The sequence below is a fragment of the Gorilla gorilla genome, chromosome 20 (genome assembly GCF_029281585.2).
Source record: "Gorilla gorilla gorilla isolate KB3781 chromosome 20, NHGRI_mGorGor1-v2.1_pri, whole genome shotgun sequence".
Taxonomy (NCBI): domain Eukaryota; kingdom Metazoa; phylum Chordata; class Mammalia; order Primates; family Hominidae; genus Gorilla; species Gorilla gorilla.
This window is the reverse complement of record NC_073244.2, coordinates 23,367,080-23,388,328: the sequence shown is the minus strand read 5'-3', so window position 1 is coordinate 23,388,328 and position 21,249 is coordinate 23,367,080. Positions and strand designations below refer to the sequence as shown.

Below are 21,249 nucleotides of genomic sequence, written 5' to 3'. Positions count from 1 at the left end.
TTGGGTAGGACAACATTCTGAGGCTCAGCAATCACTCATGTCTTGATCGGCCATTTCTTTAGTTCCTAGCGGGGCACCCAGTAGGTGCTCCATATATGCTGGTTGGACAAATGGATGTGGAGCAAAGATTTCCTCTTAGATGGAGGGGTTGCAAACGTGCTTGCATATGCACCCACAGTGCACATGCACACACCCTGCAAAATGCACACACATGCACATAGAGACCCGTATGTGTGAGCATGCACATGATGCACCCACACAAGTCGTCATGGTATACATATGCACATGTACATGCATGATACATGTATACACATGCCATACTTGCACAGACATGCACATGGAGTCCCATGTGTGCATCCATAGCACCTCTGTACCCATATAGGCACACACATGCATGCAGAAACTAGCATGCCCATACACACACACACACGAATGCATATCCACATGCCTTCACCCGGTAGATGCACATGTGTGTACATGCATGCATGCACATGTGTATGCAGTCTGTGCTTGCATCCATGCACACAAGTGTGCACCCAGGGACACATGCATTCATAGCACACACATGCACATGAATAAACACACACGTGCACACACAGAGCTGTACTCCAACATCATGGAGCTGCACGGTTGGAAAGAGGGTCAGGAGAGGCACTCTGTGGACCTGCTATGGGAGAGGTTACATCCATCTGGAGTCCCGGAGTGGATGGACATGCAGGAGAGCCAGCCCTGGCTGGAACTGGCAGCTTCAGTCCGTGGGAGATCTGGACCTGTGAGGATACGGAGGGCTGTGGGGAGGAGAGGACTCACAGCAAGACAGATGGGCATGAGAAGGCCAAGTGGGGCACCAGACAGCGGAGGGTAGTTTGTTCTGATCAGAAATCGAAAGGGGACCTTCCCGGGGGGAGCATGGCTCTTTGAGAGGCTGACAAGTCTGGTGTGTGCAGTGAGTGGTGGGATGTGTGTTGGGCCTCCAGGCACTGGGAGGGGGCCTGGATTCCAGGCGCCATGAGCCAATGCCACCTTCTGCAGGTGTACATGAAGCTCTCGGTTCCCAAGGGCATCCAGTTTGTTGGGCATCCTGGCAAACGCCATCTGACCAAGAAGATGTGTGTGGCCCCCGGGGAGGCTGAGCCCATCTGGGTTGTTCTGTCCTTCAGCGACCTGGGGCTCAACAACATCACAGGTGAGGACCCCACAGTTCTTGGGGTGTCCCCCTCTCCAGGCCACAAAAGTGTCCTGGCATTGACCCCAGTTGGGGATGAGGGGTGGATGGGGCAGCAGGTAAGGTCAGGACTGTCCCAAGGAAAATGGGACAGCAACTGGGGCAAGCAGGACAGAAGGAATGGGCCCAGGAGGAGTGGGGAGGCAGGCCCTGGGGTCTCACTTGTTGGAGGAGCTGGGCTCTTAAGGTGCCAACCCAGTGTAGCACACACACATGCAGACAAGCATACACACACAAATCCACACACACGCCCACATGTGTAGACATGCACACACACAAATCCACACACACGTCCACATGGGTAGACATGCATATACACACCACGAATCCACACACACACGCCCATGTGTAGACATGCATATACACACACACAAATCCACACACACGCCCACATGTGTAGACATGCATTCACACACACAGATCCACACACACTTGCCCACATGTGTAGACATGCATATACACACAGATCCACACACATGCCCACATGTGTAGACATGCATTCACACACACACAAATCCACACACACATGCCCACATGTGTAGACATGCATATACACACACAAATCCACACACACGCCTACATGTGTAGACATGCATACACACACACAAATCCACACACACACCCCCATGTGTAGACATGCATACATATACAAACAAATCCACACACGCACATGCCGGCATGTGTAGACATGCATCACACACACAAATCCACACACACATGCCCACATGTGTAGACATGCATCACACACACAAATCCACAGACACATGCCTGCACATGCACACATGCATACACACACACATGCCTACATGTGCAGATATGCATTGCACACACGAACCTGTACAAACACATGCACACACATGCACACATGCATATACACATACAAACTTGTACACACAAACATGGAAAAATGCACACACATGCATATACACACAAACACATATACAGATACGTGCATATGCACACACAAATTTGTACACACACAAATGCACATACATGCATATGCACAAACTCGTACACACACATGTACAAGTGCATGCATATGCACACATGAGCCTGTACGTTCAAACACATGCATACATGTGCAGACATACACACTTGCATGCGTGCACACATCTGCATATACACACACACATGCACTCACACACACATGCATGCATGCACACACATCTGGGATAAGGATAGGGATGGGACAGCCCCCATCTTGGGTGGAGACCTGTTCTGAGACCAAGACATCAAATTTCTGCAGCCAAAGCCCTTGCTTACGGAGACACAAATTGCTGCCGGGATGGGAGGTCCAGCAAACACCCTGAGGAGAATCACGCCGACAGGAGGGTCCCCATCAGGGTGGATCACGTCAGGCGCAGTGTGGTGGTTGAGGTAAGGCCATGTCCTCATCTCTGGTGCTTAGCCAGGGCCTCATTCCTTCAGCCATGAAGCTGGGGCCAGCTGGAGTGTGTGGTCTGAGGCTGAGCCAGGGCCTGGGCAGCCTTCACGGGTTGTGCTTGAGAGCTCAGGGTGCCTGGACTTTCGGGTACTTCCTCGTTAGAGGATCATGGTGGTCCAGTCCCTCCCTAAAGTGCAGAGTGGGCTTTGGTGAAGCAGCTTGGGACTCTTCAGGGGCTGCAGCAAGTGCCCTCTGACCCCTGGGTGAACTATTTAGGAAGACCATGCCCCTCATCTCGTGCTTGTCATAGGCATTTGTGGGGACCATGACTCAGCATTTGGGGCATGGTCATTGGATGGCCTGTGTAGGAAGGACACAGAGCTGCAGGGGGCAGAGGCAGGCGCCAGGATCTTGCAGACCCCCAGCTATGAATCCAGGATTGGCCACTTACCCATGATCTCCGGAAGCATCCTGGCTTTCCAGCCCCGCTCCGTGAGACGAGGGGCTCACCTTCATAAGATGGGGTGGGAAGCCAGAGATGACACACAGATGTCTCAGGGCTGAGCGTGCAGCAGCCACCATGCCTCATCTTTTCTTGGCTGCTTGGACACATCAGAGCCCTACTGAGGCTCCATTTGGTGCTGCACCAACAGCAGCCCCTAACAGCAGCCCCAAGGGTCTCACATTCCCCAGAGGCCCAGCTGCAAACAGCTGCTCTCCCTTCCTGCTGGGATCCTGCTGGCCCTGAACACAAGTGGCTTCTGTCAGCACCAGGAGTCTTATGCCCACTGGGCAGAACTCCGGAGCGGTGACAGTGGACAGGTCACCGCTGTAGTGTCGTTGATGTGATGTGATGGATTCCTTGGGGACAAGAGTGCTGTCAGGTGGGGACCGAGATCTCTGTGAGCCAGCAGGGTGGGATGGTCCAGATGGGGAAATGCAGAGACCCCCGGTCACCCTTTGCCCAGCCAGGGCATCCTCCCTGGGCCACAGCCTGCCCGCCTAAGGCCCAAGAAAGAGGCAGCGAGCCCCTCCGAGCTGCAGAACCTGGAGGCCTGGCGTTCTTGCCTCCTCCCCTTACAGAAGGGATTTCTCAATGCACACAGGGGGACTCTTGAGGGTCTCCTTCCCTGGAGCCTTTCCTCCCATCCATGCCGCAGAACTGTCTCTGCACCTGCAGTATCCACTTGTCCGGCTTCCTGGAGGCAGCTCTGGGGAAAGATACAGGCATCAGAAGACTTGAAATGTTGATGCAAAAGATGAAGCTACAATTAGAAAAGCAATTTATGAAACAAGAGGCACCAGGATGTGTGGCTTGATAAAGCAGCAAAATGCTCCTCCTACCTCTTCCCACCGGAGGACTGTGGGCGCCACCAGCTGAGCTGGGCTTAGGAGCAAGAAGCTGAATACAATGCATGGGCCGGTGGGGAATCATCACCTGTGCACAGCCCATCATGGGCGCTGTACCAGGGTGGGGATGGCTTGGCAGGTGCAGGGAGTACAGACACCGCTCTGCCTTGCTCCCCTGCTGGCCTGCAAGGGGACTACAATCCTCTATATCTGCTGGGAGGCTGAGAGTGTTCAATCATCTCCATGTGAATTTCACTTCAGTGAAATTCCAAGGAGCAAAGAGGAGGCAGAAATAATTCGGGCCTCACTGGAGTGATAGGAGGGCTGGCCAGCCAGGGAGTGGGCTCTGGAGTGAGAGCCCCAGATTCGGATGGAACCGTTGGATGGTTAAATGAGAGTGTCAGTGGAAAGCCTCTCATGGTATCTGGCCTGTCTACTAAAGACCCATGTGATGTTGTCACAGAGGCATTTATAACAGTCAACTGGGGAATCCCAGACCAAAGTCAGGGATACGCTTTCTATTTTAGGAAATGTCCATCAGCTGATGAATTAGAGAAATGAATGTGGGTCAATGAAATGCAATTCCTCAATGCAATGAAATATTATTCAGCTGTGAAATGGAGTGAAGGGCTGGGTGTGGTGGCTCACACCTGTAATCCTTGTGCTTTGGGAGGCTGAGGCAGGAGGATGGCTTGAGGCCAGAAGTTGGAGGCTGCAGTGACCTATGATTATGCCACTATACTCCAGCCTGGAAAACAGAGCCAGACCCTGTCTAAATGAATGAATGAATGAATAAATAAATAAATAAATAGATAAAGCACTGATCCATGCTACAACGTGGATAAACCTAGAAAACGTGATACCGAGTGAAAGAAGACAGAAACAGGCCGGGCATGGTGGCTCATGCCTATAGTCCCAGCACTTTGGGAGGCCAAGGTGGGCAGACCACCTGAAGTCAAGAGTTTGAGACCAGCCTGGGCAACATGGCAAAACCCTGTCCCTACTAAAAATACAAAAATTAGCTGGGCGTGGTGGCACACACCTGTAGTCCCAGCTCCTCAGGAGGCTGAGGAGGGAGGATTGCTTGAGTCCAGGAGGTGGGAGTTACAGTAAGCAACAGAGGGACTCTCGCAACACTGCACTCTAGCCTGGGTGACAGAGCCAGAACCTGTCTCAAAAAAAAAAAAAAAAAAAAAAAGAAAAAGAAAAAAGTCAAACACAAAAGGCCACATGGTGTATGATTCAATTTATATGAAATGCCCAGAACAGGCAAATCCAGAGAGGCCGAAAGGAGTGAAGTGTGTACCACGAGGCTTTAGAAACGCCCAGCCGGAGCTAATATTCGTGGCATCATTCGGGCTCCCTGTTCTGAGATCTGGCCCCAAGCTGGAAAGAGCACAGAGACAAAGGAGGTTGGAACCAGGATGGACAAGTGCAGCCCGAGATGGGCTAACACTCAAGGAGCAAACCCAAGCCACGGCAGAGGGGCAGAGTGGAAGAGATGGGCGTCATTGAGGAAGCCGGCTGTGGGGTCCTCTGTGAGCTGAGTCAGCAGAGGTTTCTTGGGACCCAGAAACCATGAGGGGCCCCTGGATTTGTGCCCAGGGCCCCAGCCAATGGTCAGCCAGAGGCACAGTGCATCCTTGTTGTATTAGTTCGTTCTTACATTGCTATAAAGAAATACCTGAGACTGGGTTATTTATTTATTAATTTATTTATATTATTACTAGTTTTTGGGATGGAGTCTCACTCTGTCACCCAGGCTGGAGTGCAGTGGTGCAATCTCAGCTCACTGCAACCTCCACCTCCCAGGTTCAAGTGATTCTTCTTTCTCAGCCTCCTGAGTAGTGGGGACTACAGGCATGCACCACCACACCTGGCTAATTTTTGTATTTTTAATAGAGACGGGGTTTCACCATGTTGGCCAGGTTGGTCTTGAACGCCTGACCTCAGGTGACCCGCCTGCCTCGGTCTCCCAAAGTGCTGGGATTACAGGCATGAGCCGCTGTGCCCGGCCATGACTGGATAATTAGTAAAGAAAAGAGGTTTAATTGGCTCACAGCTCTGCAGGCTGTACAGGAAGCATGGCTGGGGAGGCCTCAGGAAACTTACAATCATGGCAGGAGGTAAAGGAGAAGCAGGCGTGTCTTACATGGCTGGAGCAGGAGGAGGAGGGAAGGGGAGGTGCTTCACAGTTTTGTTGTTGTTGTTGTTGTTGTTGTTGTTGTTGTTGTTGTTGTTTTGAGATGGAGTCTTGGTCTGTCGCCAGGCCGGAGTGCAATGGCATGATCTCAGCTCATTGCAACCTCCAACCTCCTTGTTCAAGCGAGTCTCCTGCCTCAGCCTCCCGAATAGCTGGGATTACAGGCACCTGCCACCACGCCCAGATAATTTTTATATTTTTAGTAGAGGCAGGGTTTCACCATGTTGGCCAGGCTGGTCTCAATCTCTTGACCTCGTGATCCGCTCACCTCGGCCTCCCAAAGTGCTGGGATTACAGGCGTGAGCCACCATGCCCAGCCGCTTCACAGTTTCAAACAACCAGATCTCATGAGAACTCACCCATTATCACGAGAACAGCAAGGGGGAAATCCACCCCCATGATCCAATCGCCTTCCACCAGGCCCCTCTTCCAACATTGAGGATTACAATTCAACATGAGATCTGGGTGGGAACACAAATCCAAACCATATCACTCACCACCAACAGAATGGATCTGGTTCTGTCTCTATGGATTTGCCCACTGGACATTTTGTATCAATGGAATCATACAACATGTGGCCTTTTGAGTCTGGCTTCTCTCACTCAGCACAATGTGTTCAGGGTTCATCCACGGTGCAGCATAGATATGTGCTTGCTTCTATGGCTCAATCATATTCCACTGGATGGATGAACCACATTTTCTTTATCTGTTCACCTATGGTGGACATTTAGGTTATACACAATTTTTAGGATTATGCAGCTGTTAAAAAGCTACCATGAGGCCAGGCACAGTGGTTCATGCCTGTAATCCCAGCACTTTGGGAGGCCAAGGCAGGTGGATCACCTGAGGCCAGGAGTTCGAGACCAGCCTGGCCAACATGGTGAAACCCCGTCTCTACCAAGCTATACAAAAAATTAGCCAGGTGTGGTGACAGGCACCTGTAATCCCAGCTACTCGGGAGGCTGAGACAGGAGAATTGCTTGAACCTGGGAGGCAGAGGTTGCAGTGAGCCGAGACTGCGCCACTGGACTCCAGCCTGGGCGACAGAGCGAGACTCCATCTCAAAAACAAAAAACAAAAAACAAAAAAACACCGTGGGTTACAATGGCCTAGCCCTGCCCATTGCTCCAAATTCCTTTCCCAACAAGGGGCCAGGCTGGTAGATGGGGGGTTACTGAGGCCTAAGCAATGCTTCTGGGGCCTTCCCTGGTGCCCCCTAGCTTAGCAAATGACCCGTGGGCGCCACATCGGGCCTAGCAGGTGTGAGATGAAATCCTGGCAGGTGGACGGCTCAATGTAGCCTGAGATGGTGTCTTCAGCCGCTCAGCACCAACCCTGCGAAGTTTACTAGGAAGTGGATGTGAGTGGGGACAAGCATCTCCTGGACTCATCAGTATAGACACATGACAATTTCAAGGAGAGCTTTGGAATGAAAGTAGGTAAGGATGAGAAAATATAACAAGAACTGACCGTCAGTAGCACTGAGAAGACTCCAGACCCTTTCTGAAGCATGATAACCCCATCACAAGGTGAGGTTGGGGGTCTTTATCCCCATCTTAGAGATGAAGAAATGGGGGCCCAGAGAGGTTGAGTGAGTGGCCCTAAGCCAGTCAGCAGGAATGGTTGTATTAGGATTCACCAGAGAAACAGAAATCCCCCCTACCACATACGTAGAATGAGATTTGTTATATACACACACTCCCACACATACATCTGTAGGATAGGTTTATCATAAGGTACTGGCTCATGTGCTTATGGAAGCTGAGAAGTTTACAAGCTGCCCTCTGCAAGATAAGAGACCCAGGAGGCCGGGCGTGGTGGCTCACGCCTGTAATCCTAGCACTTTAGGAGGCTGAGGCAGGCAGATCACCTGAGGTCAGGAGTTCAAGACTAGCCTGGCCAACATAGTGAAACCCTGTCTCTACTAAAAGTACAAAAATTAGCTGGGCCTGGTGGTGGTGCCTGTAATCCCTGCTACTCAGGAGGCTGAGGCAGGAAGATCATTTGAATTCAGGAGGCGGAGGTTGTAGTGAACCGAGATCGCGCCATTGCACTCCAGCCTGGGCAACAGAGTGAGACTCCATCTAAAAAAAAAACAACAAAAACAAACAAAAAAACCCAAAACAACAACAACAACAACAACAACAACAAAAAAGCTAAAGACCCAGGAAAGCCAGTGGTGTAGCTGGAAGGCCTGAGAGCTGGAGAACCAATGGTGTAGAATGCAGCCCAGGTCTGAAGGCCTGGGAACCAGGAGCAGAAGATCGATGTCCCAGCTCAAGCAGTTGGGCAGAGAGTGGAACCAATCTTCCTCTGTCTTGTTCTATCAGAAGACATTTAACAGCTTGGATGGTGCCCACTCACATTGGAGAGGGCCGTGTGCCCTACTCAGTCCTCCAACACCAGTGCTGATCTCTTGCGGAAGCACTTCCTGGACACGCCCAGATAGAGTGTTTAACCAGCTACCTGGGCATCCTGGAGCCCAGTCCAGTCGACACCTAAAATTGACCATCCTAGGCTGGGCGCGGTGGCTCATGCCTGTAATCCCAGCACTTTGGGAGGCCGAGGCAGGCGGATCGCTTGAGGTCAGGAGTTTGAGACTAGCCTGGCCAACATGGCAAAATCCCGTCTCCACTAAAAATATAAAAAATTAGCTTGGCGTGGTGGCATGTGCCTGTAGTCCTAGCTGCTTGGGAGGCTGAGGCATGAGACTTGCTTAAACCCAGGAGGCAGAGGTTTCAATGAGCTGAGATCACTCACACCACTGCACTCCAGCCTGGGCGACAGAGTGAGACTCTGTCCATAGATAGATAGATAGATAGATAGATAGATAGATAAATAAAATTGACCATCCTAATGGGGAAAGGGGCTGCCAGGCCTTCTGGTTGCAGCTGCCCCATGTTAACCCTTTGAGGTCTGATTGAAGGGCCCCCACAGGGGCCGTGTTGGTCAGACCAAGCTCCGCAAGGTGTAGGGGGTTAAATTCTGGGCATCCCTTTTTAAGGGACTGAGACAGCTGCCTTCCGGTATTTGGGGTCATCCATAGAAGAGGCAGAAATGAGAACCCAGATGGAAGAGACAGGAGACAAGAGATGTGGTGGACAGACAGTGGGACGGAGACCCATCCTTGGCAGATGCAGGAGCCCCTCTCACAATGCTCACGGATGTCAAATGAGGCCTCAGAACCTGGCTCATTTGTCCTCATGATGTCCTCTGCCCAGAGGGAGATGGGAGGAAGGGGGTGGCTGGGAGGGTAGGGTAGGGGTGTGGGCCCCATGACAAGTTTAGAAGCAGTTGGTGAGTTTCTTTTGGCCAGCAAGGGGGAGCAGCCTCAGTTTCTCCATTGGAGCCTGGGAAGTGGGTGGCCCTGTCCTGCTCCACACACCTGTGATCTTGGTGTGACCGTGCTGATACCACGTAAACCCTGGAAGCACAATTATGTGGTCTGGACTTGAAGTCATTGCTGTGGGAGAGCCAGCTGCTCTGCTGAGCTGACCATCCCCCTCACCGCCCCAGCACTCAGTTCTCCTTGTTTCTTTGTTTCAGGCGGAAGGAGTCCCCCGGGCGTACACCTACAGTGCGTTCTTCTGTCCCAGTGGTGAGTCCCCCGTGCCCATCCTGCTAAGGTGTGGCCACCTGGCTGGGTCAGGGCTTTGGCCTCCCCCCTTTCCCACACTGTGGGGGCTGTCCCGCTGCAAAGTGAGCACCTGCCCTTCCCCGGGGAAGGGGGCACTGTGGTTTAGGAAGAGCGATGTCCCAGCTGGGGACAGGCAGAGCCAGTGAGGGTGGGGCATGAATGAATGAATGCACAGGGAATGAATACACAGGGAATACGCAGGGAATGAATACACAGGAATGTGCACTGCAGGCACCAAGCAAGAAGGTTAGGCTGGCCGGGCGCGGTGGCTCACACCTGTAATCCCAGCACTTTGGGATCCTGAGGAAGGTGGATCATTTGAAGTCAGGAGTTTGAGACCAGCCTGGCCAACATGGTGAAACTTATCAATACTAAAAGTACAAAGTTGGCCGGGCGCGGTAGGCTCATGCCTATAATCCCAGCACTTTGGGAGGCCGAGGCGGGGGGAGGATCACAAGGTCAGGAGACCAAGCCTGACCAACATGGTGAAACCCCGTCTCTACTAAAAATACAAAAAATTAGCTGGTCGTGGTGGCACGCACCTGTAATCCCAGCTGCTCAGGAGGCTGAGGCAGGAGAATCACTTGAACCAGGGAGGCGGAGGTTGCAGTGAGCCGAGATCACGCCATTGCACTCCAGCCTGGGTGACAGAGCGAGACTCCAACTCAAAAAAAAAAAATATGAAGTTAGCCAGGTGTGGTTGTGTGTGCCTGTAATCCCAGCTACTTGGGAGGTTGAGACAGCAGAATCTCTTGAACCCAAGAGGTGGAGGTTGCAGTGAGCCGAGTTTGCGTCACAGCACTCCAGCCTGGGTGACAGAGTGAGACTCCGTCTCAAAACAACAACAATAACACATGAGGCTGGACCTAAAGATCACACCTTACACAAGAATGAACCCAAAATAGATCATGGACTTACACGTAAAACCATAGTGCTTTTAGAAAAAAACATAGGACAGCCTGGGCAACATGGTGAAATCCCATCTCTACAAAAAATTAAACAAACAAACAAACAAACAAACAAACAAAAACTTAGCCAGACATGGTGGTGCATGCCTGTAGTCCCAGCTACTTGGGAGTTGGAGGTGGGAGGATTGCTTGAGCCCAGGAGGTGGAGGTTGCAGTGAGCCTTTATTGTACCACTACACTCCAGCCTGGTTGACAGAGAGAAACCCTGTCTCAAAAAAATGAAGTAAGGAAGGGAGGGAGGGACGGAGGGAGGGAAGGAAGAAAGGAAGGAAGGAGGAAGGAAGGAAGGAAGGCAGGAAGGAAGGAAGGAAGGGAGAAAGGAAAGAGGAAGGGAAGGAAAGGCAGGAAAAAAGGAAGGAAGGAAGGAAGGAGAAAGAAAAGAGGGAAAAAAAGATCTGCCACCTAGAGCCAAGCATATAGTTTTTAGACTTGAAAAGTACAATCTATAAAAGGAAACATTAATAAATAAACCTCATCAAACTTTAAAAGTTTTTTTCTCCACAATAAACCCTGTTAAGGGAGGAACTACAGTCTACAGACTGGGAGAAAATACATTTGCAAACCTTATCAAATTACTGGTTTTTAGAATATATAAAGAAGTCTCCAATTCAGTAGTGAATAAAACAAACCATCTAATTAAAAGTGGGCAAGGCCGACTGTGGTGGCTCACACCTGTAATCCCAGCACTTTGGGAGGCCGAGGCAGGTGGATCACTTGAGGTCAAGAGTTCGAGACCAGCCTGACCAGCACGGTGAAACTCCATCTCTACAAAAAATACACACACAAAAAAAAATTAGCCAGGCATGGTGGCAGGTGCCTGTGGTCCCAGCTACTTGGGAGGCTGAGGCATGAGAATAGCTTGAACCTGGGAGGCAGAGGTTGCAGTGAGCCAAGATTGTGCCACTGCACTCCAGCCTGGGTGACAGAATGAGACTCCATCTCAACAACAACAACAAACAAACAAACAAACAAAAAAGTGGGCAAAAGAAATAATCAGACATTTCACCAGAGGAGACATACAGATGGCAAATTGCACATAAAAAGATGCTCAACATCATTTATCATTAGGGAAATGCAAATTACAGCATAATGACATACCCCTACACACCACCTATAAGAATGGCTAAGATTAAAAATAGAGCTGGGCACAGTGGCTCATGCCTATAATCCCAGCACTTTGAGAGGCCAAGGTGGGTGGAGAGCTTGAGTCCAGGAGTTCAAGACCAGCCTGGGCAACATGATGAGACCCTGTCTCTACAAAAATACAAAATATTAGCTGGGCATGGTGGCTTGTGCCTGTAATCCTAGCTACTCGGGAGGCTGAAGAGGGAGGATTGCTTGACCCTGAGAGGCTGAGGTGGCAGTGAACTGTGATGGCACCACCACACTCCAGCCTAGGCGACAGAGTGAGTTGCTATCTCAAAAAAAAAAAAAAAATAGTGAACACTAAATGATGGCAAAGATGTGGAGAAAGTGGACCACTCAAACATTGCTGGTGGAAATGTAAAATGGTACAGCCACCTTTGGTAGTTTTTAAAAACAGTTTGGTGGTTTCTTAAAAAACTGAGCATGCAACTATCCCACCACTCAGCAGTTGTACTCCTGAGTATTGATCTCAGAGAAACGAAGACTTATGTTCACACAAAAACTTGTACACAGATGTTCATATTAGCTTTATTTGTAGTAGCCCCAAACTGGAAACAGCCCGGATGTCCTTCAGCAGGTGAATGACTTAACAAACTCTGCATTCAAGCCTTGGAATACTACTCATTAATAAAATGGACAAACTATTGATACATAAAACAACTTGGATGAATCTTGAATGAAGGGAATTGAGTGGGAAGAAAATCCCAAAAGATACATGAATTATTCTATTTATATTTCTGAAATGACAAAATTTTATCAATGGAGGTCATATTAGTGGTTGCCAGGGGTTAGGGAGAGGGAGAAGGAAGTAGGGGATGGATATGGTTATAAATGGGCAACGGTGAGAATCTCTGTGGTGTTGGGAATGTTTAGTACCTTGACTGTGGTAATGGATTCGTGTACCTACATATGTGATAAAATTACATGGCACTCACATAAAAAGTACAAATAGAATTGGAGAAAGCTGAATAAGATTGATGGATTTTATCAATGTCAATATTCCTGATTGTGATTTTGCAAGATGTTACCATGGGGAGGGGGGGAAACGGGTACAGAGAGCTCTCTGAATTATTTATAACAATTGCATGTAATTATCTTAGCAAAACTTTAAGTTAAAAACATTTTTAAAAGCGATACATATGTACAAATACCATATGATTCCACTTATATGAGGCACTTAGAGTAGTCAGAATCATAGAGAAAGAAAGTAGAATGGTGTTTGCAAGAGGCTGGGGGAGGAGGGAATAGGGAGCGAGTGCTTAATGTAATAATGGGTGCAGAGTTACAGTTTTACAGGATGAAAAGAGTTCTTGAAATGGGTGATGGTGGTGGTGGTTGCACAACATTGAGCGTACTTAATGCCATTGAACTCTACCCTGAAAAATGGTTAAGATGGTAAATTTTATGTTATATATATTTTACCACAATTAAAACATTGTAAAATGAAAAGCAATACATGTGTATTGCAGAAATTTGGGAAGGTAGAAGGAAAAGCATCTCCTCTGGTTCACACCCAAAGAAGACTTCGTTTGACATTTTGTTGTGTTTGCTTTCACAGGGTTGATTATTGTTTGTTTTAACATAGTTGTTACTTCATGCACTATATAATTATATATGCTGCATTTTTCACTTAACACATTCTGAGCACTTTTTCTGGTTAGTATAAAGTCTTTATGAACAGCATTTCAAGACAGCCTCAGAATGTTTCATAATAACTGTTCCATAATTTAACCATTATGGAGCATTTTAGAACATGTTATGGAACATTTTGGAACATATTACTGGACTTTCTTATAGTACTTCTACTTTTTAATATTGTAATTAACACTTTTATGAACATATTTATTATATGAATAGTAAAGGCAATAACATTTTAAATATGTTTATTGAGGCATAATTGACATACAATAAATTGCACACATTTTAAATGTGCAATTTGGTGAGTTTTAACATATATGTACATCTGTGAAACCATTGTCACAACTAAGATAACAAACATTTCCTTCACCTCCCAAGAGTCATGCCCGTTTGTAATCTCTCACCCCTGTTTACTCCATCACTAGGGACCACTGAGCTGCTTTCTGTCTCTGTAGATTAGTTTGTATTTTCTAGAATGTTATATAAATGGAATCATGTCATATGTATTCTTTTTGTCTGGTTTCTTTCAGGATAATAATTTTGAGATTCATCCATGGTGCATGTGTCAATAATTCAATCATTTTAAGGCTGAGTAGGATTCCATTGAATGGATATATCACAATGTATTCATCCATTCATCTGTTGATGAACTTTCAAGCTGTTTCCAGTTTGGGAGTATCTCAAATAAAGCTACTATTATCATTTGTGTCTTTTCTGGGTAACATGCTTTCCTTTCTCTTGGGTCAATAGCTAGGAATGAAAGAACAGAATCATATGGTTCGTGTATGTTTAACTTTTTAAGAAACTGCCAACCTATTTTCTAAAGTGCTCAGGCCATTTTGTATTCCCACCTGCAGTATGTAAGAGTTCCATTTCCTCCCCATCCCCACCAACATTTAGTATTGTTAGTCTTTTTAATTTTAGCCATTCTAATAGATACCCAGTGACATCTCCCTGTGGTTTCAGCTTGCATTTCCATCATGACTAATGATCTTAAGCATATTTTCATTTGCCTGTTTGCTATGAGTATGTCTTTTTTTGTGTGGAAAAATGTCTGTTCCAATCTTTTAACCTGTTCAAAATTGAGTTGTACTTTTTTTATTGCATTTTGAGATTTGAAAATATATTCTGGATACAAGTTCTTTATCAGATAAATGCTTTGCAAAAATATTTCTCCCAGACCATGGCTTACCTTTTCATTCATTCTCTTAATTATATCTTTTGAGAAGCAGAAGTTTTTTTATATTAATTAAGTGCAATTTATTATTTTTTCTTTTTATTCATTAATGCATTTGCTATATTTAAGAAATCTTTGCTAAACCCTGTTTTTCTTCTCAAAATTTTGTAGTTTTAAGTTTTACACTACAAAGTGGCCATGATTCATTTTGAGTTAATTTTGGATTACCATGCAAAGTATGCATCAAAGTTTATGTTTCTGCATTTGGATAGCCAACTGTTCCAGCACCATTTATTGAAAAGATTACGTTGCCCAGGCTGGTCTTGAACTCCTGGCCTCAAGTGATCTTCCTGCCTCAGCCTCCCAAAGTGCTGGGATTACAGGTGTGAGCCACCGTGCCAAGCCCTCTCTTGCTGTCTTTAGAACTATCTTTTTGTCCAACCACACTGGAAAAAAGGGAAAAGAAAAAGTAAAAGAAAAAAATGATATTTTTGTCTTTTGACAGTTTGACCATAATGTGCTGTGGAGAAGACCTTTTTGAATTATACCCATTTGGAGGTGTCTGAGCTTCCTGTATCTGGATGCCTAAATCTCTTATTAGACTTGGGAAGTTTTCAGCTATTATTTTGTTAAATAGGTTTTCTACCCCTTTTGTTTTTTCTTCACTTTCTGGGACACCAAAATTTTGAGTATTTGGTTACTTTATAGTGTCCCATTTGTCATGTTGGCTTTGTTCTTTCTTTTGTCTTTATTTTTGTCTGATTGGGTTATTTTAAAAGATCTGTCTTCAAGTTCTGAAATTCTTTCTTCTACTTCGTCTAGTTTATTATTGAAGCTTCCTATTGTATTTTGTATTTCATTTAATGAATTCTTCAGTTTCAGAATTTGGTTCCTTTTTGAATTGTTTTTCTGACTTCTTTGTATGGTTCTTATGTGTTCTCTTTTGTCTCACTGAGCTTCTTTTATATCATTACCATTACTATTTCTTGAGACAGGATCTCACTCTGTTGCCCAGGCTGGAGTGCAGTGGCACAATCATGGCTCACTGCAGCCTTGACCTCTTGGGCCCAGGTGATCCTCCCACCTCAGCCCCCCAAGAAGCTAGGACTACAAGCACATGCCACCACGCCTGGCTAATTTTTTGCATTTTTGTTAGAGATGGGGTTTCGCCATGTTGCCCAGGCTGGTCTTGAATGCCTGGCCTCAAGCGATTCACCTGCCTTGACCCTCAAAGTATTGGAGTTAGAGGTGTGAGCCACCACACTCAGCTAATGTCATTATTTTGAATTATTTTTCCAAAATTACATACTTTTTTTTTTTACTGGAATCTGTTGCTCAAGAATTATTGTGTTTCTTTGGTGATGTCACGTTTCCTTGCTTTTTCACTTTTCTTGTGTTCTTACAGTGATGTCTATACGTTTGGTGTTTGGTGTAACAGTCGCTTCTTCCAATCTTTTGAATTTGCTTTCATAGAGGAAGACTTTTTCCTGAAGATGTATCTGTGTTGTTGGTTGGGTACAGCATTTAGGTTGATTCTGAATGTGTATAGTAGTGTAGTCTCCATATGATTTCTTTAGCTATAAACAGCATCAGTGGTGTCTGTGATTTCCTCAGTGGCTTAGGGTGCAGTTATTAGTGGAGGCTGTGATGAAGTTTTGCTGGGGATGGGGAAGCCAGATGGACCTGTCCTTAGGTCCCAGTGTTGGCAGCAGTGGGCAAAGCATGCCTTCCTTGAGCACCAGAGCATTCTACACTGGTACCAGTGTTAGTGGGTCCAGGTGGGCCAACTCTTGGACTTCCAGGAAGCTTGCTTGAATGCCAGTAGTGGCAGCGGTGGACCAGGAACATGGATAGGTTCTTGAGCCCCTGGGCAGTGGGCTTGGCATGGGCACTGGCAGTAGCAGTGGTGAGATGACCCTCCAGCTCCCAAGCAATCTGCTGTGGTGTTGGTGGTGGCTGTGACAGCCTGGGTAGGCCAACCTCCTTGCCCACAGGTGGCATAGGCAGGTGTGTGCCAGCTGTGGTGATAGTGGCACACATTAGGTTGGGTGAGCCTGACCTCAGGTGCCTAGGAGGAGCGCTCAGGTGCCAGCTGTGGTGAACTAGGCTGGGAGTCTCAAGACCCTTGGATGGCACCCTCAGGCACTTACGGGGACAGAGCTGGGCTGGGCCAACCTATCTCAGGCTCCCTGGTGGTGTGTGCAGTTGCTGGCTATGGTAGGCAGGGTTGGGGTGATTCTTAGGGCTCTGGTGGAATGCTCGGGTTCAGCCTTGCTACTGGGGAGGGTGCAGTTGCTTCCAGTGACAGCAGCCATATGCAGGTGGCTGGGGAGCATGAGCTTTGCTCATGCTTTGGCCCCTGGCTGCAGCATCCCATAGTGGCAGTTGCTGCAGGTTGGGGAGTTAGCCCTTGGGGCATGTGAAAGTGTGCAGCAGCTTCACTGCTGGGGGCAGTGAGGTCATTGCCAATGGCTTGGGCTTCATTCCTGGTGGCAGCAGCCAGCCTTGGTGGTGGCTGTGAGCAGGGAATGTAAGTGGGGCTCCAGATATGTGAAGATGCAGGAGCTGTTTGGCCCCCAGGCAGAATGCAGCCTGGCAGTGGCTAGGATCTCGATACGGTGCCCTGCTGTAGCTGCTTAGGGCTCAAGGGTGTGTGAGACCCAGCCTTAGCCCCCTCTCTGGAACAGTATCTTTGCACAATCTCTGGGTATCTCCCTAGGCTAGTCTGCGGCCCACGAGGATCTAGGGGCTCTCCCGTGGCTACAGCTGCTAGAGTCCACGGTGGGAATGGGGACCACTGGGGTTCACTCACCCTTTCCTCACACTGGGGAGCTACTCCAGGCTCCCAGCCGATTCCCGCCAAGCACCATGCATTATTTCCATTTCCTTCTTTGCTTTGGGTGTTTCTTGTCACTTCTCTGTTGAATTCCAGTGTTCTTAGATGGACTAGTCAAAGTGTGATGATCTGCTTGTTATTTTTGTTCTTTGTCAAGGAGGCAAGTACCAGATGCCTCTAAGTGGCCCCTCTCCCCACATAATAATTGATGCATTTATGTTTCCTGATACTCATATCACATTGTGGTGATTCCTGTCACTTTATGGTAAGTCTCAGTGTCAGAGAGTGTGAGTTTTCCAGTTGTGTTCTTTTTTTTTTTGAGATGGAGTTTCACTCTTGTCGCCGATGCTGGAGTGCAGTGGCACGATCTCAGCTCACTGCAACCTCCACCTCCTGGGTTCAAGTGATTCTCCCGCCTCAGCCTCCTGAGTAGCTGGGATTACAGGCACCTACCACTATGCCCGACTAATTTTTGTCTTTTTAGTAGAGACAGAGTTTCACCATGTGGGTCAGGCTGGTCTCGAACTCCTGATCTCAGGTTGTCCACCTGCCTCAGCCTCCCAAAGCACTGGGTTCTTTACCAAAGTTGAGCTCTCCTAGGTCCTTTGCATGTCTGTATAAATTTTGGAATCCATTTAGCAGTCTCTCCAAAAGAGCCTCCTGGGATTTTGATTGGGATTGCTTTGAATCTGTAGAACCATCTGGGGAAGAACTCACATGTTCATGATAGTCCATGAACATGGTCTAGCTTTTGTTGATTTGGGTTTTCTTTTGTTTCTTTCTTCAGCCTTTTGCAATTTTCAGCACCTTGCTCATCTTTGGCCAGATTTATCCCTGAGCATCTTATCTTTTTGTTTTTTTAGAGAGAGTCTTGCTTGTTTTTTAGAGAGAGAGTCACCCAGGCTGGAATGCAATGGTGCAATCATGGCTCACTGCAGCCTTGAACTCCTGGGCTCAAGCGATTCTCCTGCCTTGGCCTCCCAAGTAGCTGGGGCAACAGATGCATGCCACTGTTAATTTAAAAACATTTTTGTAGAGATAAGAGTCTTGCTATGTTGCCTAGGCTGGTCTTGAACTCCTGGCCTCAAGCAGTCTTCCTGCCTCAGCCTCCTAAAGTGCTGGGATTACAGGTGTCAGCCACTCTGCCCAGTCCCATTTTATCTTTTGTGTGCCATTGCCAATGCCATTGTTAGGCCAACATCATTCCACCATGTGTGCCGAGTCACAGTGAGACCTACTCCTTGTGGTCCTGGTGCTCACCTCCAGGTACCATCAGGGAAAGTGGGATGCCTCCAGGTGCCCTCTCAACTCCCCATCTCCTTTCCTCCATCCAGAGAGAGTCCACATCTCCACCCCCAACAAGTATGAGTTCCAGTATGTGCAGCGGCCACTGCGCCTCACCCGCTTTGATGTGGCCGTGCGAGCTCACAATGATGCCCGTGTGGCCTTGTCTTCTGGACCCCAGGACACAGCAGGCATGATCGAGATCGTCCTGGGGGGGCATCAGAATACCAGGTCATGGATCTCCACCAGCAAGATGGGAGAGCCCGTGGCCAGTGCACACACGGCCAAGATCCTCTCCTGGGATGAATTCAGAACATTCTGGATCAGCTGGCGTGGTGGCCTTATCCAGGTATACAGCAGAACTGCCTGGGGCTTGTGCAGAAGCCTCATGTTCCTCCAATATTAGCTGCTTCCTGTTTGGTGCCAGGCTTGGATCCGGGGTCAGGAGGAGCAAGGGAAACATGGGGCACCACCTCAAGTTGTTCTTAGTCTAGAGTCACTTACCAAAAAAAAAAAAAACAAAAACATGTAGCAAGAGCTGTGGCAGAGGAAGCACCCAAGGATCAGGGAGCAGAGAGAGGAGGTAGGGGAGAAAAGAAGAATGGACATGAGCAAGTGAAATGGGGGTTGGGGGTGTTTTCTGGGCCAAGGAAAAAAAAGATATAGAAGCTAACACAGCTTCCCAACACAGGAAGCTAATACTGCTTCCTAGAGGAAGAACATAACCAAAGTAGGTTTTGAAGTATGAATAGGAGTTCGCTAGGCAAAATGGGAGCAGAGTAGGTTCTCCAGGCAGAGCAATAGCATGTGCAAAGGTCCAGAGGTTCCAAGGAGCCCAGTGACTTTGGAACCTGCAGATGCCATGCCTTATGTTTCTGTTGGCTGTTTAATGGATGGGGTAACCTGATTTCTCTCACCTCTGACTCCCCGAAGACCCTTCCTTGCGCTGTGAGCATGGCTGAGGCCTCTGACCCTGGCCACAAAGCTGGTGTCACTGCCACCTGAGTGCCTACTGCCTGCTTCCTGCCAGCGTCCAGCAGCCTTGGTTTCTTTTTCCAGGTTGGCCATGGTCCAGAGCCATCCAATGAGTCTGTCATTGTGGCCTGGACCCTCCCGAGGCCACCAGAGGTCCAGTTCATTGGCTTTTCCACCGGCTGGGGCTCCATGGGTGAATTCCGAATCTGGAGGAAGATGGAGGTGGACGAGAGCTACAGCGAGGCCTTCACCCTGGGGGTCCCACACGGCGCCATCCCTGGGTCTGAGCGGGCCACCGCCTCCATCATCGGTGCGTCTGTCCCACAGCCTGGCTTGGAGAGGTCAGGGGGCAAGAGCTGAGGTTGAGACTCCAGGCTTAGTCTCAAGCTGGGCTTTGCTGGGGACCTGTGTCTTGGGGTGTCCACCCATACACCCACTCACCTGACAAGCAGCTTCCAGTGCCTTCTCTATGCCCATCCATATGCTGGGCATTGAGGCAGCCCAAGAGCTGATTCCAACCCCACCCTTGAGGGACTTCTATTCCAGGTGAGATGGCAGATCTAGAGCCCCCCATGTCTAAACCTTATGCAGAGTTCAGGGTAGGGTGACCCCTAAGAACTTGCAGTGAACCCTGTGAGGGCAGTGGGCCAAGGACAAGATCCAAGAAAACACAAATACCTGAATAAGTCAGCCAGATATGCAGTGCAGGATGGAGGCCTGGGGGGTCTTGGTGATGGGGCAGGCGTCCGGAGCAGTTGCTGAGTAGGGGTGAGAGGCTCTGACTAGGGACATTGGAAGCAGCCTTAGGGGGTCTGTAGGGTTGGGATGTGTATTAGTCTGTTTTCATGCTGCTGATAAAGACATACCCAAGACTGGGTAATTTATAAAGAAAAAGAGGTTTAATTGGCTCACAGTTTCACATGGCTGGGGAGGCCTCACAATCATGGTGGAAGGCGAAAGGTACGTCTTACATGGTCCCAGGGAGAATGAGAGAATGAGAGCCAAGTGAAAGGGGTTTCCCCTTATAAAACCATCGGATCTCGTAAGACTTATTCACTACTGCGAGAATGGTATGGGGAAGCCGCCCCCATAATTCAGTTATCTCCCACCGAGTCCTTCCCACAACATGTGGGAATTATGGGAGCTACAATTCAAGACGAGATTTGGTTGGGGACACAGCCAAACCATATCAGGATGCCTCTAGTAGCCCAGGTGCTGGAGGGGCTGTGATTGATCCAGGGCTAGGAGTTGGGCAGAAGGGTGGTGACAGTTTGGGATGGGCCTGAGCCAGGGAGGAGAGGGTGAGAGTCTGGAAGGAGATGGACAGACGCAAATGAGGGTGTCGAGGCTCTCTCCGACATCAGAGGGTGGAGGCCCTGGGACTCAGGCAGGTAGGTGGTTGTGGCCAGATCAGAGGAATTTCAAG

The 21,249-nt window shown here is 48.4% G+C and overlaps 1 protein-coding gene across 1 annotated transcript in view; it reads left to right on the top strand.

Annotated features, from left to right (window-relative positions):
• The window catches only part of CPAMD8 (C3 and PZP like alpha-2-macroglobulin domain containing 8), a 134,639-nt gene that overhangs the window by 79,586 nt on the left and 33,804 nt on the right, over positions 1-21,249 (top strand). Inside the window, exons 21-25 of the mRNA XM_031004606.3 lie at positions 1,033-1,186; positions 2,472-2,602; positions 9,709-9,760; positions 18,899-19,197; positions 19,908-20,133. Of these exons, the coding sequence (XP_030860466.2) occupies positions 1,033-1,186; positions 2,472-2,602; positions 9,709-9,760; positions 18,899-19,197; positions 19,908-20,133 (862 nt within the window). The remainder of the gene's footprint in view (positions 1-1,032; positions 1,187-2,471; positions 2,603-9,708; positions 9,761-18,898; positions 19,198-19,907; positions 20,134-21,249) is intronic.